At 44.6% G+C, this 16,160-nt stretch overlaps 1 protein-coding gene across 6 annotated transcripts in view; it reads right to left on the bottom strand.

The window, feature by feature from the left end:
- The window catches only part of MDGA2 (MAM domain containing glycosylphosphatidylinositol anchor 2), a 664,067-nt gene that overhangs the window by 276,784 nt on the left and 371,123 nt on the right, over nt 1-16,160 (bottom strand). For all 6 annotated transcript variants that reach the window (XM_073350233.1, XM_073350236.1, XM_073350237.1 and 3 more), the window contains one exon: nt 93-362. In XM_073350233.1, the coding sequence (XP_073206334.1) occupies nt 93-362 (270 nt within the window). The remainder of the gene's footprint in view (nt 1-92; nt 363-16,160) is intronic.

The raw sequence follows: 16,160 nt of genomic DNA, 5'->3' as shown, positions 1-16,160 counted from the left end.
ACACAAATTTACAGGCAGCCACCCTGCCAAAGAGGAATGAAGGAGAGTTAGCCCTCAGAGGAGCATGTTGAGAGCATCCAAGCCCAACTTACCTCTTACAATGATGTTGGTGGACTTTTTTGCAGGGTTCCCCACGTTATTATTGGCAATGCAGCTGTACGTGCCGGCGTCATCCGAAGCCACGGCCGGGATCGTCAAGGTCCCGCCGTTCAGCCCAGTTTTTTCAGGCAGGGCTCCAATGGATCTCACCCAGGTAAGAGTGGGTGCCGGCTCGCCTCCCGTCGTCACACAGACCAAGGTGATGGCCTCGCCGGGGTTCACCACGATGGGGTCGTCCACCAGGAGCTTAATTGATGGAGACGCTGGAAAAGATGGGAGAGAGACATGTTGTTCGGAGGCTGACAGCCCTATTTCTGTATCTGACACACCACACCAGCTGAGGTCAGCAGAGCCGCTATATATAAACCAGCGCGGCTGCTGGCTGGGTGCTCTCTGAGAGCATGTCTACATTGCTGTCAGAGGTGTGGCTGCAGACACACCCTTTGATCTAGCTAGCTTGAATAGCAATAGCCAGGAAGCTTCAGCAGCATGGACTGTACAAGCCCACCTGGGAGTCTCGTAAGTGCGCAAGGGGCTTCAGCACTATTGTTATTCAAGCTAGCTAGGTGGGAGCTAGCTCAGGTGCACCTACACCTGTGATTGCAGAGCAGGGGTCCTCGATTTTGGAACTTACTGCCCACTTAGGGGCGCCAGAGCCTAGATCTGGGAATGCTGCAAGCCTACCATCATGCCCCTTTGGGTAGAGTCGTTGCGGAGGGCAGGGGTCGAGGCATATCTACTTGCAGGTGGCCATCGTCTAAGTTTTTTTTTTGCAAGGATCAATTTAAGAGATAGATGCCCAGAGCACTGGATCTTAAATATGGAGCCAATGTCTAGAAATGCTACAGCGGCACAGGGATTCTTCCATCACTGGAGTGAATCCACCTCCCCGAGAGACAGCAGCTAGGTTGACAGAAGAATTCTTAGCACTGTCTACACTGAGGCTTAGGTTGACTTAACAATGTCTGTTGCAGGGGGTGAATTTTTCACACCCCTCAGTGACGTAGCTGATTCAGCCTAGCTTTCTAGTGTAGGCTAGCTCTGAGGGGAATTCGTTATTAGCATTCCTGTTATTCAACACAGAAAGCACAGCCTTCTCCATTCTCCAGATCCTGCCAGCAAACAGCATCCTTCCTCTACAAGACACCCGCTGAAACCCCAGGCCCTCCATGTCTGAATCTGGGCTGACAGTGATTTAACAAACAACAATACGTTTCATGCTGGGCAAGACCATTGCTTGATGCTCCTGCACAGGGGAGCAAAGGGGCACACGGCACCCCCTTACTCTCCCGAACGGCTACGCGACCCACACGTGGGGGAGAGCAGGGCCGCTGACCCCCTTCTGGCGCCGCTGGGTGGGGAGAGGCCAGTGCAAGGAGCAGCACACAGATGAAGTCACCTGCTCACGCGCTCCAGCAGATTCCCCTGCTCCTGGAGCAGAGCCATCACAGTTCACCCCCTGATCTGCTCTGGTGCAACACAGCTGGGCTTGCTCAGGCCTGTGCCGACAGGCGCATTCGCACCCACAGAAGAGCTGCACTGATTTCTGCACCCTGCTTATTGGGCTATGAAGGGAAATTCCATCACACAGTGGCACTAAGCAGAAGGAATCCTGTGCAAAATGTTTGGAAAGAACAAGACAAGAGTGAAGGTAAATATCTCGCTCAGATCCTAGGTATCACAAGCTACTATCTACGAAAGAAGAGGGCTTTTTATTCTGATTTGGAGAAATTAACTATATAAATATTAAAGGAACATCATAATTAGGCTTGGCAAAATTGGGTTTTTATTTTTTAAAATAACGTTGAGAGATTTATTTTTAAGCTTTTTTTTCAATTTAAATTTTCACTGTGCAACATTCTGGGTTTTCATATTTTTTCTCTTTTTATCAATTTACATTTTCACAGTTGTAGGAACTCCTGGGAGGGTCGGACAATAATTATTTAAGGGCAACAGATGTTGAGAGTCAAAAAAATAGGAAGTTTTCTCCCCATTAAAGCACAAACTGTCAACATCACAAGTCAAAATCTACAAAGCAAATATCCTAACTCAAACTCTGAGTTCTTAAGCAGCATTTTTCTTACTTTGCCTAACTGTATATTTAGATGACCATAAATGGAAATAGGCTTGTCGTTTTGCTTGTGTACGGTGAAATCGATGTGTATCAACATTTTACCTATAAAAATCTAATCGTTCCAGGACAGTATGACAGGCAGGACAAGCAGCAGCACCTCCGAGCCCAATTATGGACCCCACTGTGCCAGGCGCTGTACAAAGACAGAACAAGAAGATGGTACCTCTCCCAAAGAGCTGCAAATCCAAGACAAGTGACAAAAATGGATATAGCCAGAGAGGAAAGTACAAGAAACAATGAGACAACATTGTCTAAACAGATCAGACAGACACAGGGTGAGGAAGGGGTAGGACACACAAGCAGCATGAAGAATGTGACGGTGGGAAATGTGGTGTTAATTCTACAATTTGGGGAGGTCGGGGGTTATTTTGGAAGGGATCAGCTAAAAGGGGAGAATGAGGGGAGAAGAGGTGACATGATTACAGTTAAGGCTACATTTTAGTCACGGTATTTTTATTAAAAGTCGTGGACGGGGAGGGAGGAAGTAGATAACAGAAGGGGAAGCCACATGGTTGAGTGGGCAGGGGATGGGTGGCTGGCAGCAGAGGGAGGTGAAAATGCAGAGATGCCTGGTGGGTGGGGAAGAGTGAGGCTGGGCCGTGGGACCGGCATGCAGGTCCAGGGGAGAGCAGGAGATGAGGAACAAAGCGGGTGAGTAGCCAGTTGGGACGTACATAGAGTGCCGAGCGTTGGGGTCCTGCTGTGTCAGGAGACATCCATGTACACACATGAGAATCACATGCCCTGACTCTGTACCTCTTCACACGCCCGTCACTGCGGGTCTTATGTTTTGGGGGCGGAAGTGAGAATCGGTGTGGGCACCTCCCGGTCCACGATGCTGGGCACAGCTTTTCTGGCAGGTACCTCTGTGCAGTACCTGCTAGAATTCAGCCAGGGAGCTGGAAGTGCACTGGTCGGGTGTCAGTCAATATTGGTGCGGCTTGATCACTGCCATTTTCCTTTCCATGCCGAGGCTAAAGTTAGCTCCAGAAGGACTTGTGCAAAGAACTGCCTCTGCCCTACTCTCTCTAAACGTCCGCCGGGAACAGCAGAACCGCAGCCGATGCTTCACCACTTAGAACACAAGATGAAAGCGTCGACAACGTCAACCCAAACGACGGCTGCTGTTACCATAATGGCCTCCTCATCCCTTAGATGAAAGGAGACCCCTGGCTGTGCTTCAGACAGAGAGACACAGAGAGCGGCTGATGGGATAAAAAAGCTGTGAAACGACCCTCTCATGCCGGCATCTCATTCTAAATAGCACGTACGTGGAAATCCTGATCTGAATACGGCGATTGGCTTCTGCTCACACGGCACGGCAGACTCCGCTAGAATGCATTCCACCCAAATCTAGAAGCTTGTCCAAATGCTGGCTTCAAAGGCCTGCTTTACAGTCAAGACAGCCAAGAAACTCGGAGGTCATGCTGAAGGTCTAGCCTTCCTTCAGACCACCCTGGGGCACCCCCGGGTCAAATTCTGCTCTGTGATGTAAATGGGGGATGACTGTAAAGCAACAGTGACATCAACGGGCCACGCCCATGCTATCCATGTCTGTCGGACTCCATCGCTATCTAGCACCCTATGGTAACACAGCGGTGAATCAGCACCTGCGACTGAATGGAATTCATGTAGCTCTACAGTGGAGTAAGGGGGGGCCTCATTTGGTCTAGTATGCAGTATGTTGGATATACCCCACCGCAAAGCTGCCAGGTTCTGGCCTGGAGATAAGCTGATTAGCAACCGTGCTAAAGGGGGATATAGAATTACCTTGCAAACCTGCCCATCTCCTGCTATTCCTGCTGCCAGCGTGAGGTTTGCCATACACCCAGGGAGCACAGCCTGCTCCCCTCTCTCAGTCAGTCCAGTCACCAGCAATCCATTCACAGCCAGACACATCCGGCCAAGAATGGGAGCGGGGGCTCGTCACGGGAGCGAGCGCTCTTCATGTGTCAGGGGGGAAAGCAGGGAGCGCCTGCCGCCCCTGGTCTGTGCTCTGCTCGGGTGCTTGGAAAGGGAGAGAGAGAGAGAGAGAATGGACTTGTAGGGAATGACTGGGGGCAGGGAGGGCTCACCAGAGCCTGGAGGCAGGCAGAGGAAAAGCTCTCACTGCTAGACACCAACAGCAAGAGTGGGAGCAAGCCTGCGTTTTCAGAGACACCCTGGACATGTCAGAGAGGGCTGAGAACACAGTTTCAGCCTGAACTCAGAGTTTTGGCTTGTGCGATTTAATTTCCATTGGTTTCTTTTTTAATGTAATGTGAAAAAAGAGCCGATAAGCTAACCAACTGTACACCTGTGAAATGCTCTGGGGCTTCAGAGGGGGGAAGGATAGCTTAGTGGTTTGAGCACTGGCCTGCTTAAACCCAGGGTTGTGAGTTCAATCCTTGAGGGGGGCATTTAGGGATCTGGGGCAAAAATTGGGGATTGGTCCTGCTTTGAGCAGGGGGTTGGACTAGATGATCTCCTGAGGTCCCTTCCAACCCTGATATGCTATGATTCAGGGACCCTGATCCACTGGAGATAGGAAGGGAAAGGACCTCTTGCTTCTCCCACAGTGCCCCCCACATTTGTCAGTCAAAGAAGCACCTGAGGAGGGGGAACGTCTTGCTAGGTGTTGAGTGCCTATGAGCTCAGCCAGAGGTGAAAGTAAGCCGGTCCGGTCCGGTACTCTGTGCCGGACCAGACCGGCTTCCCCGGTGATTTAAAGGGCCCGGTGCTCCTGCCACTGCGGGGAGCCCGCGGCCCTTTAAAGCACCGCCCAAGCCCTGCTGCTCGAGCCCCGGGGTAGCAGTGGCAGGGCTCTCGTGCTAATTTAAAGGGCCCGGAGCTCCGTGGCAGCCGGAGCCCCAGACCCTTTAATTTGCCCCTGAGCTCTCAGTTGCCCCTGCAGCTGATAGCTCCAGGGTGATTTAAAGGCCACGCCTCTTCTGTTTGAGGCCACGCCCCCCTCAGGACTCCGGCGTATCGGTAAGTCCTTTAAGTTACTTTCACCCCTGTGCTCAGCCCCTCACAGGACTAGAGCCCCATCTTGTTACTCTTGTCCATGAGTTGGACATGCAAAGCTTTGAAGTAGGGAGGATAATGGTCTCATGGTTAAGGCACTTGACTGGGTCTCAGGAGATCTGGGTCAATTCCCAGATCTGTGTGACCTTAGGTAAGTCACTTAGGCCCAACTTTTCCAAGGGTTTTGATGAAGATAGGCACCTAGTGGGGTTTTCAAAAAGCTGAGGTGCCAAACTCTAACTGAGCTCATTGCTTTTGAAAATCCCACTGGGCACCTACCTGCAACTTTGGGCTTCTAAAAACATTTGAAAATCTACCCTTTATTCTCTCTGTGCCTCAGCCCCCTTCTGTAAAAGGGGGATAGTAGTACTTTAACGGTCTGCCTTATCTATTTAGATTGTCAAGTCTCTGGGGCAGAGACTGTCTCTTACTACACACATTGTAAGACTGGACTGTGGAACTCATTGCCACTGGAAGGTGTTGAGGCCAAGAACTCAGCAAGGTTATAAAATGGATTGGCCATCTGCATGACTGACAAGAATATCCAGCGTTATTAGAACTAATGATGGCAAATGATATGGAAGGGATATTAAACCTCAAGTTTCCAGGCTTCAACTAATCTTTAACTATTAGGGACTGAGACCTAACAGGGGGGACAGATTAATCTACATCATCTTACTGCAGGGCTCTTACATCTTCCTCTGAAACACCTGGTACTGGTCCTATCAGAGACAGACCTTAAATCTGATGGTAATTCTTTCCCTTGTTCCTATATCCTATGCATCTATACAGAGCCTAGCAAAACGGGGTGCTAATCTGAGCTAGGGCCTCTAATACAACTGCAACACAAACAGTAATATTGGTTTATGGAGAGAAAACAGCATAAGGATTACCTCCATTTGGCATCAGCAGCAAAAAGACCTCTCTGAAAGGTTGACTATTACTTTCCTTTTGAAATAATAAATACAATTTTATATTATTCTCAGTCATATTATGTATCGGCATTCAAAAAATTAGACTTTCAAAAAACATGTTTTCAGGCTTAAAGTAATTACATGCTCATCACAGAAGAGAACTTGAACAAGGTCCCAGTCGGGAATATCATCTGAAAAGAAGCATATTCCAGTGACAGCAAGCAGCTAATTCATTCCTCCACTATAGATTTTATTCCTTAAATGACTAAAAGATATATTTTTCCAGACTATGCCATTTGGACAGCGTCCATGTTTCCATAGGTTTCTTTTCACCTGAATAGCACTTTAAAAATCTAAGCACTTTGAGGTCTAAAGAACACAGCAGGCAGTTGAATAATTAAAAGCAAAGACACATGAAAACGCTACCATAAGTTATGTCTGCTAGTCAGGTTTGCGCTCTCATCCAAAGGCCAGTTACTATGTATGGCATGATAGTTATTTAAGGCTGTCAAAAAATCCCACTGGAATTTTCCGATTCAAAGAAAATACAGGGAAATCAAATGTAAAAAAAAATATTGCTCATTATAGTTCCACATTTAACATGTGCCATAGAATCATAGGAGATTGGGGTTGGAAGAGACCTCAGGAGGTCATCTAGTCCAACCCCCTGCTCAAAGCAGGACCAACCCAAACTAAATCATCCCAGCCAGGGCTTTGTCAAGCCGGGCCTTAAAAACCTCTAAGGATGGAGGTTCCACCACCTCCCTAGGGAACCCATTGCACCCTCATAGTGAAACAGTGTTTCCTAATATCCAGCCAAGACCTCCCCCACTGCAACTTGAGACCATTGATCCTTGTTCTGTCACCTGCCACCACTGAGAACAGCCGAGCTCCATCCTCTTTGGAAACCCCCCCCCCAGGTATTTGAAGGCTGCTGTCAAATCCCCCCTCACTCTTCTCTTCTGCAGACTAAACAAGCCCAGTGCCCTCAACCTCTCCACTCCACGTTAAAGCCTGTCTAAAAATTTCAAGTTATAAACCCTGATTCTAAAACGGTTTAGTTTAAACTAGAGATCAGCTCAGCATTTGGGTAAAATATCCCCAACCTGTGGTCAAACCCCCACTCAAAATTCAAACAATTTCTGAAGATTCTCAAAACAGGTTTGCTTAATGCAGTTTCTTCAGTGTTTTCCATTTTGATCTGTATATGCCCCTGCTTTGCCTGGTCTCTGCACCATTCGCTATTTTACATGCAACCCTGCCATCCCCCCTCTTATTCATCTCCTTTCTAGACTAAACAGTCCCAGGTTTTTCACTCCCTCCACTTCCATGAAACTACATCAGTTGGCAGCAGCTGAGGATCTAACTAAAAAAACCTGATTTGTGCATTCGCATGCATGAACACACCCGGTTTATTTTTCCTTTTTTAGAATTAAAGAGTATTGGACACAATGATTTAAAAATATTGAGGAGCTCTACTAACTAAAATGCAATGCCCCCTTGAAAAAAGTTCTGCCCAAGAGCTGCACACAGGCTAAACCTCTACGACGCTGCAGAAGACATAGACAATGCATATTAAAACCATTTTTGAAAGGTTTCCAATGGAATGCCGCTGGCCAAAATGGAGCCAGCCAGCAAGCCTCCATGACTGCTTTCAAAGCTTTGCTTTGGTTTAGGATTGTTTTAGATAAAGATCTAGATCTCAATGTCAGCCTTAAAGAAAAGGAGGACTTGTGGCACCTTCGAGACTAACACATTTATTTGAGCATAAGCTTTCGTGAGCTACAGCTCACTTCATCGGATGCATTCAGTGGAAAATACAGTGGGGAGACTTATATACACAGAGAACATGAAACAGTGGGTGTTACCATACACACTGTAACCATAGTGATCACTTAAGGTGAGCTATTACCAGCAGGAGAGCCGGGGGTGGGGGAGTGGAGACGGACGGACCTTTTGTAGTGATCATCAAGGTGGGCCATTCCCAGCAGTTGACGAGAACGTTTGAGGAACAGTGGGGGGGGGGGTGGGGGGGAATAAACATGGGGAAATAGTTTTACTTCGTGTAATGACCCATCCACTCCCAGTCTCTATTCAAGCCTAAGTTAATTGTATCCAGTTTGCAAATTAATTCCAATTCAGCAGTCTCTCGTTGGAGTCTGTTTTTGAAGTTTTTTTGTTTTTCCACTGAATGCATCCGATGAAGTGAGCTGTAGCTCATGAAAGCTTATGCTCTAATAAATTTGTTAGTCTCTAAGGTGCCACAAGTCCTCCTTTTCTTTTTGTGAATACAGACTAACACGGCTGCTACTCTGAAATCAGCCTTAAAGGAGTAATATCAGATTACTCAGCATGAAATACTCAGTGAAGTGTCAAGTGTTTGTTACATTTCTGAGCTCTGGGCTTCACTTCCAGTATAGGCAAAGCTTTAAACGGAGTGACAATCTGCCCTCCAGTAGCTTTTTTTTTTTTAAGTCTTTAATACTACCAACATTGATGATCATAAAGATTAATAATTACAAAACTGCAAGCAGCAAAAATAAAAACTTTGGTACATATTTGCATAACTGGGTGCCTAAAAAAAGGTTCCTGAAACCATATTTAATAACCTCAGGTGGCTCAACTTTCAGAAGTGCTGAGAACCTACAGATTCATTAACTTTCATGGGATTTGTGGATACCCAGCTCTTCTGAAAATCAGTCCCCTTTTTATTTAAGGGAACTAAATATGAATGTAGAAGCCTAACTTTAGGCAGCCACATTTTTAAAATGTTTGTCTTTGCATATGATACATTTTGTAAAACTGAAGATCCTAGCTTTGAAAGCCGGTAGCACATTATGCAGGGGGAAGTTTATGAGGATGGAATTAGGAACTCCGCTAAGACAGAACACAATGGTAGGTTAGTCCAAGTACATCAAAGAATTTAAAGCAAAAAGGAGTGTTACTAAACAGGGACAACTGGAAGTTACTAAACAGGGACAACTGGAAGTTTCAAATAACTGCAACAATGTTTGAGTGGCAAATTATCCACTGCTGATGTACAGATGGAGATTAACGAAAGATTGGCTCTGCGAAATACATCCGTCCGTATCTACTAATAAAAAGTGTACATCATGCAGTGGGTTTGATTAACTAATTGGGCCAATGTGCCAACTGGGGCAGCATTCAGTCAATAATTTATGATTATTCATATTATAAGATATTTACCTATCACCCTCTATTTACTGAGTACTTTCTGCCCCTATATGCTATGCCTGCCCCTCTGGGCTTATCAGCAAAACTGAATTGGCAGGGGACCATACACAGATAGAATGGAAGCATATTCTGATCAGTGACTCGGTGCTGATATTCTCTGAACCAAAGAGAAAAACTAGGTCTCTACTGACACTTGTGATGATTGCCTTGGATAGATATTGCTTTAGAGGGTAAAGGTGCTTCTCTTACTAGATCACATGCTGCTAGATCAATGACACCTGAATCAAAAGCATGTTAACAAAAACATAAGAATGGCTGCACTGGGTCCAGTGCCAGATGCTCCGAGGGAATGAATAGAACAGGGCAATTTTCAAGTGATCCATCACCTGTTGTCCAGTCCCCGCTTCTGGCAGTCAAAGGTTTAGGGACACCCAGAACATGAGGTTACATCCCTGATCATCTTGGCTAATAGCCATTGATGGACCTATTCTACAGAAACCTATGTAATCATTTTTTAATCCATTTATACTTTTGGCCTTTACAACATCCTTGGCAACAAGTTCCACAGGGTGACTGTGCATTGTGTGAAGAAGGACTTCCTTATGTTTGTTTTAAATCTACTGCCTATTAATTTCATTGCCCTTCTCTGTACCTTTTCCAATTCTGACATATCTTTTCTGAGACAGGGTGACCAGAGCTGGACACAGCATTCAAGATGTTCATGGATTTCTATAGTGATATTTTCTGTCTTATTATCTATCCCTTTCCTTGGGATTCCCAACATTCTTTTACCTTTTTTGAGAGCCTCTGCACACTGAGCAGATGTTTTCAGACAACTATCCATGACGACTCTGAGATCTCATTCGTTAGTGATAACAGCTCATTTAGACCCCATCATTTTCTATGTACAGTTGGGATTATGTTTTCTAATGTGCATTGCTTTGCATTTATCAACATTGAATTTCATCTGCCATTTTGTTGCCCAGTCATCCAGTTTTGTGAAATCCTTCTGTAAATCTTCACGGTCTACTTGGGATCTAACTAAATTAAGTAATTTTGTAGCACTTGCAAAAAGAAAAGGAGGACTTGTGGCACCTTAGAGACTAACAAATTTATTAGAACATAAGCTTTTGTGAGCTACAGCTCACTTCATCGGATGCATACAGTGGAAAATACAGTGGGGAGATTTTATATACACAGAGAACATGAAACACTGGGTGTTACCATACACATTGTAATGACAGTGATCAGGTAAGGTGAGCTATTACCAGCAGGAGAGCGGGAGGGGGGAGGGGAACACATCTTTTGTAGTGATAATCAAGGTGGGACATTTCCAGCAGTTGACAAGAACACTGGGGGGATAAATAAACAAGGGGAAATAGTTTTACTTTGTGTAATGACCCATCCACTCCCAGTCTTTATTCAAGCCTAAGTTAATTGTATCCAGTTTGCAAATTAATTCCAATTAATTAATTCCAAATTAATTCCAACACCTACAAGATCTCTATCAAGTGTTCTTACAACTACAATACCCACCTGCGGAAGTGAAGAAATAGATTGACACCGCCAGAAGAGTACCCAGAAGTCACCTACTACAGGACAGGCCCAACAAAGAAAATAACAGAACACCACTAGCCATCATCTTCAGCCCCCAACTAAAACCTCTCCAGCGCATCATCAAGGATCTAAAACCTATCCTGAAGGATGACCCATCACTCTCACAGATCTTGGGAGACAGGCCAGTCCTTGCCTACAGACAGCCCCCCAATCTGAAGCAAATACCCACCAGCAACCACACACTACACAACAGAACCACTAACCCAAGAACCTATCCTTGCAACAAAGCCCATTGCCAACTGTGTCCACATATCTATTCAGGGGACACCATCATAGGGCCTAATCACATCAGCCACACTATCAGAGGCTCGTTCACCTGCACATCTACCAATGTGATACATGGCATCATGTGCCAGCAATGCCCTTCTGCCATGTACATTGGCCAAACTGGACAGTCTCTATGTAAAAGAATAAATGGACACAAATCAGACGTCAAGAACTATAACATTCAAAAACCAGTTGGAGAACACTTCAGTCTCTTTGGTCACTCGATTACAGACCTAAAAGTGGCAATTCTTCAACAAAAAAGCTTCAAAAACAAACTCCAAGGAGAGACTGCTGAATTGGAATTAATTTGCAAACTGGATACAATTAACTTAGGCTTGAATAAAGACTGGCAGTGGATGTGTCATTACACAAAGTAAAACTATTTTCCCTTGTTTATTTCACCCCCTACTCTTGTTACAGTCTCTAAGGTGCCACAAGTCCTCCTTTTCTTTTTGCGGATACAGACTAACACGGCTGCTACTCTGAAACCTTTGTAGCACCTGCAAACTTTGCCACCTCACCTTTACCACTTTTTCCTGGTTATTTATGAATATGTGGAACATTATTGGTCCCAGTACAAATCCCATAGGGACCCCATTATTTAACTCTCTCCATTGTGAAAACAGTCCATTTATTCCTACCCTTTGTTTCCTGTCTTAACTAGTTAGTGATCCCTGAGAGGACCTTCCCTCCTACCTCATGACTCCTTGCTTAAGAGCCTTTGGTGAGGGACCTGGTCAAAAGCTTTCTGAAAGTCCAAGTACATTATATCCACTGGATCACCCTTGTCGGTGTTTGCTGAGCCCCTCAAAGAATTCTAATAAATTGGTGAGGCATAATTTCTCTTTACAAAAGCCACATTCACTCTTTTCGAACATATCATGTTCATCTGTGTGTCTGATAATTCTGTACTTTATTAGAATTTCAAGCAATTTGCCTGGTACTGAAATCAGGCTTACTGACCTGTAATAGCCAGGATTGCCTCTAGAGCTTTCTTAAAAAAAATCGGTGTTACATTAGCTATCCACCAGTTATTGGGTACAGAGGCTGATTTAAGGGATAGATTACAAATCACGGCTAGTAGTTCTGCGATTTCATACTTGAGTTGCCTCAGAACTCTTGGGTGAATACCAACTTGCCCTGGTGACTTATTTCTGTTTAATTTATCAATTTATTAAAAACACCTCCTCTATTGACACCTCCATCTGGGACAGTTCCTCAGATTTGTCACCTAAAAAGAATGGCTCAGGTGTGGGAATCTCCCTCACCTCCTCTGCAATGAAGATCAATGCAAAGAATTCATTTAGCTGCTCCTCAATGGCCTCGTCTTCTTTGAGTGCTCCTTAAGCACCGCAATCATCCAGTGGCCTCAGTGATTGTTTGGCAGGCTTCCTGCTTCTGATGTACTTTAAATAAAAACTGCTGTTAGTTTTTGTGTCTTCTGCTAGTTTTTAAAATTCTTTTTGTCCTGCCTAATTATACTTTTACACTTGATTTGCCAGAGTCTATGCTCCTTTCCACTGTCCTCCTTAGGATTTAACTTCCAATTTTTAAAATATGTCTTTTTGTCTCTATTTGCATTTTGGTCTTCTGACTGCCAAAAAGAGATACAGTTATGGGCCAAATTTTCAAGCAGGTTTGCACCTAAGCTTGTGTGCACTTCATCACACTCTCAAGGGGTGTGCAAATGACCTGACACAGGGGAACCTAGGTTTGCATATGCACAAGGATGTGCAACTCTGACTTGCACACCTTGGGCTGGAGGGTGGGTTGTGCAGCTAAGTCAAAGGTGCACAAAAATTCAATGACCCTTAAGCAAGAGACTGCTTGAAAATAGGAACTCTGGAGCAATCCTATCCTTAAAGTTTGTGGACGGATTGGATGGACAGAGGAATGAGGACTGTGTGACAGCTAGCTGTCAATGATAAATTTAAATCATCTGTAGATCTTCAGCAGTTTGGCTTACCCTGCTCTGGAGCATGGAAATACCTCCAGTTAAAGCATTACTTATGAATATATTTGGGCCAGATGCATTGGGTACTCCAGAACCTTTAGAAGGTTTTATTTTTTTGGAGGAGACTTCCTGGATTTACTGGGTCTGTGGTATCCTTTTATGATTTTCCGGCCCAAAAAACCCTGCAAAAGATTGTTCATTTGAGATTGGCGTGGAGCAGAGATTTGGATACACAACCATCTCCAACCCAATGGAGCACAATTCCATCTAATGTTAAAAAAAAAAAAAACCAACGATAGACCTGAGACTGTGGCTTATTCACCAAAACACACTTTTCAAATATGCTGATCCCCACATAGGCTAATGGTAATGGGCCCCATAAATGCTGACCACTGTTGGGAATGTAACTCCATTAGTGCTGTATTACTCCATATGTTTTAGCTCATGTGTTAACCCTGTGGATCAAGAATTTCTCGCGTGAGGTGGGTCAAAGGACCAATTTGATTTTGGATGCTAATTTGGGACCCTCCCTCTTAAATTTCATTCTTGGATATATTCCTGATACATGGAGATTACTTGGTAACAAGGCAGTATGGTCCCAACGTGCAGCTTTGGACAATAAAAAAATTGATTCTGCAAAAATGGAAAAGTCGATCCCCACCAAATATTGATGCCTGGGTTGGTGATATGGTCAACCTGACAGCTAACACATGACTGACATTCCACAGAAAGGGAATTCCCAACAAATTCAAAGCAATTTGGGCTGACTTTTTAGAGGTCTATGATTAACATAGACCCTGAAGAGTGAGATGTTGTTTCTCCTCCCCTCCCTGTATCTTAACCCTCTTTATTTACCTTGTGTATTATGATGAATCTGGTATTTTGGTGCATTTGTTCTATTTGGAAACATTAATAAAAATTATAGATAAAAAAATAAGGTGTGGGACTACAAGTCATGACCTAATGTACATCTCATGCCTAGTGTGGACCCAGTCCTGTAAGCAGACCCATCTGGGCTCACCCCTTTGCCCATGCAGAGCCCCTTTGACTTCAGTGGTACTCCACTGTGGCACCAGAATCTAGCTGCATGGATCCATTTGCAGCATCAGGCTCTATATAAGCTAAAATCCAAACCATAAACAACAGACCATGCTAGGAGATATTGTTTTTTAATCATTCACTGTAAAAATTCAGGTTAAATCAAAGCTGGCTTTGAATTGCAGAAGTGGGGAAAACAAAGATGAAAGGTTAAAAATTCCAACGATTTCCCAATTTGCTCGTCCTTTAACTTAAAAATGGAGAACCAATCGGAAACGTATCATGATTTAAACACAATATACCACAAATGAGAATCTGTGGGCCAGCTCTCAAATGGCGGGAAGGACCTTTTTATGACTGCTTTATAAACCCATAAAATTATGGAAAACAATGATAATCCCTAAAATACAGCAGTTCAGATAGGTTCCACTCGCATACCATGTTAATTTACTGTAAGTATCTGTAATTAGTTGCTTTATTTTTCTACTACACAACTAATATCATCCCCAGCCTCAGCATTCAGCTCTATTATACTGGCTACGCTTCTTATCTGGGGATTTTGGACACCTGCAGATCGTTTTCATATACTGTCACCGTATTCCTGGAAAACACCATGGCTGGCAAAGAGAAATACTTATTTTTTCAAATGAAATAATTCTGTAATGCTGTGTGGAATCAACAGAGACAGTATAAGTTAGACAAAATAGAAGGCTGCTTAATGGAGAGATTAGAAGTGAAGGAAACTTTTCTCATTTGATTCCTACCACAGAAGATAAAATGCCAGCTTAAACTATGATTCAGTTTAATTGTGTGTGACACAAGAACCTTTTGATGCCAGCTAGCAGTGGGCAGAGGGGAGCATAGAGTTTATAGGGATCCCTTGGGTCATATAGATGCACACTAAGTTTACCAAAGGGTGACATGCAAGGTCTCCAAAGCCAATAGCCCAGTGGTCATCATAATCATTCCAAAATATATGCATGGATAATGTTTAAGGAGTTATGAACCCATACTGGAAATTATGTTCTCAAAGCCTTGGAGTTAAGGCAGAGGACCAGGAAGTGATAGGTTCCTCTCAAGCAGATGCTTATCCCCCTGCCAGGGCATGTGTGCACAGGGCATTGTACGTCTCACAATGGAGGCCTGACAGCAGTAGAAAAGTTGTAAAATCTACAAGACAGGACTTTTACATGAAGATATCAACAGCAGGAAGGGTGATGCAGGTTTGTTGTAGAAAGAGGACTTTTATACAAGGAAACTCTTTCTGGTGGACACCAGGAAAACTGGCATCCTCAGAGACAGTTGGTAGTTCCAACTAAATACCGGGCCAAGCTCTTGAGCTTAGCCCACGATCACCCTAGTGGCCATGCTGGGGTGAACAGGACCAAAGACCGTTTCGGGGGGTCATTCCACTGGGAGGGAATGGGCAAGGATGTTTCTACCTATGTCCAGTCTTGTGAGGTGTGCCAAAGAGTGAGAAAACCCCAAGACCAGGTCAAAGCCCCTCTCCAGCCACTCCCCAACATTGAAGTTCCATTTCAGCGAGTAGCTGTGGATATTCTGGGTCCTTTTCCGAAAAAGACACCCAGAGGAAAGCAGTACATACTGACTTTCATGGATTTTGCCACCCGATGGCCAGAAGCAGTAGCTCTAAGCAACACCAGGGCTAAAAGTGTGTGCCAGGCACTAGCAGACATTTTTGCCTGGGTAGGTTGGCCCTCCGACATCCTCACAGATGCAGAGACTAATTTCCTGGCAGGAACTATGAAAAACCTTTGGGAAGCTCATGGGGTAAATCACTTGGTTGCCACTCCTTACCACCATCAAACAAATGGCATGGTGGAGAAGTTTAATGGAACTTTGGGGGCCATGATACGTAAATTCGTAAATGAGCACTCCAATGATTGGGACCTAGTGTTGCAGCAGTTGCTCTTTG

The sequence above is a fragment of the Lepidochelys kempii genome, chromosome 6, assembly GCF_965140265.1.
Source record: "Lepidochelys kempii isolate rLepKem1 chromosome 6, rLepKem1.hap2, whole genome shotgun sequence".
Classification (NCBI taxonomy): Eukaryota; Metazoa; Chordata; order Testudines; family Cheloniidae; genus Lepidochelys; species Lepidochelys kempii.
Note: the sequence above shows the minus strand (reverse complement) of the source record. Positions and strands in the feature narration are given on the sequence as shown.